Consider the following 1271-nt stretch of genomic DNA (forward strand, 5'->3'; position numbering starts at 1 on the left):
TAGAAAAGCGCCCTCCCCCTCCCCCACATGCAATGGCCGCATCCTATAAGAGTAGAACCCGGGGGAGCAGAATGTCCTGCCCTTACCCCCGGCCTCCAGAAGGTGAGTCACGGAGGGGGTCCGGAAAGATCCTGGAATGCTCGGCACCCCCAAATCTCAGGAGAAGATGCTCAATGAGGAGCATCTTATTGTGGGATTTGGGATCTCCATTGTTCCTCATAAGTCCCAGAAGAAATTTAAAGCGACAGTACACAAATAAGGATGAAACAGAGTAAAGGGAAACGCGTTACCTCGGTCTGCAGGGGGGGTGAGCGCGATGAAGCTTCGGCAATTTTCACCTGAAATACAAAAGAAACATTCCGAATTAAAAGACGCCGCCATAGTGAGCGCCAGAACGGGGGAGGGGGCATTCATGAGAGTTAAAGCGGACTCCTGCACTCTGCATGTCACCAATAGGGAGGCTCTTGTGGGAGGAGAAGGCGGGGCTAAACGCTACAGGAAAAGTCACAATTTGCATGCATGGTTTTGACTCTTTATGCGGTGACAACCAGCTGACAGTGTGGGCTCCGTGCTGCGTTGGTGTGACCTCTGACCTCAGCCTTGATTGAACACTAGAGAATTATGACCCCTCCCCCCTCCTGTCACTCAGCGACGGACAATTTCCAGCACGAAGGATGACAGAGTCTAATCTATGATTTCTGGGGGTCTGAGGACGCGGAGGAGAGATTTCCTGTCTGTGGGATGTTCTGAGGTGCAGCTGCAACATTGTATCAGTTTTCAGGGATATTCGGGGGGGTGACGAAAAAAAAGGGATGTGACGCTGATTCCGGGGGTGCAGCGTTAGATCCGGGGATCAGGATCACCTCCAGTACTGCTAGAAGACCCCTCTGATCTATGAAATACATATCTTCCTGGTCTGTCATGTCCATCCTCTGTGTGATCCCTCCGCCCCCTTGTGGATCTATATGGCTCTGTAGTGTGTCACCAAGGAAAGTCACAACTCCGCCCACCGCCCCGCCCCCATCCCTCTGCTGCCTGTCAGACCACCTCTATCGCATCACAGAGCAGCCACTCACACTGGCAGCCTGATTTCATCTTCCAGCTGGCGTGTGGCCAACTAGTATATGAAGCCGGATTTCAGACAGCGACCTATGTATGAGGTGAAGCTGCAGGATGGTGATGACGTTCCCGGAAGACGTTGGCTGCGGCGGGGCCGAACATTGTGTTATTGGCGGAGGATCCGTCAGGACGGGAACCGGATTCCGCCGCCT

The 1271-nt window shown here is 53.4% G+C and overlaps 1 protein-coding gene across 1 annotated transcript in view; it reads right to left on the reverse strand.

Annotated features, from left to right (window-relative positions):
• The window catches only part of LOC108801862 (germ cell-specific gene 1-like protein), an 18627-nt gene that overhangs the window by 9194 nt on the left and 8162 nt on the right, over positions 1 to 1271 (reverse strand). Inside the window, exon 3 of the mRNA XM_018573772.1 lies at positions 291 to 338. Coding sequence (XP_018429274.1) covers positions 291 to 338 — 48 coding nt within the window. The remainder of the gene's footprint in view (positions 1 to 290; positions 339 to 1271) is intronic.

The sequence above is a fragment of the Nanorana parkeri genome, unplaced genomic scaffold (assembly GCF_000935625.1).
Source record: "Nanorana parkeri isolate BGI_ZX_2015 unplaced genomic scaffold, ASM93562v1 scaffold2537, whole genome shotgun sequence".
Lineage (NCBI taxonomy): Eukaryota > Metazoa > Chordata > Amphibia > Anura > Dicroglossidae > Nanorana > Nanorana parkeri.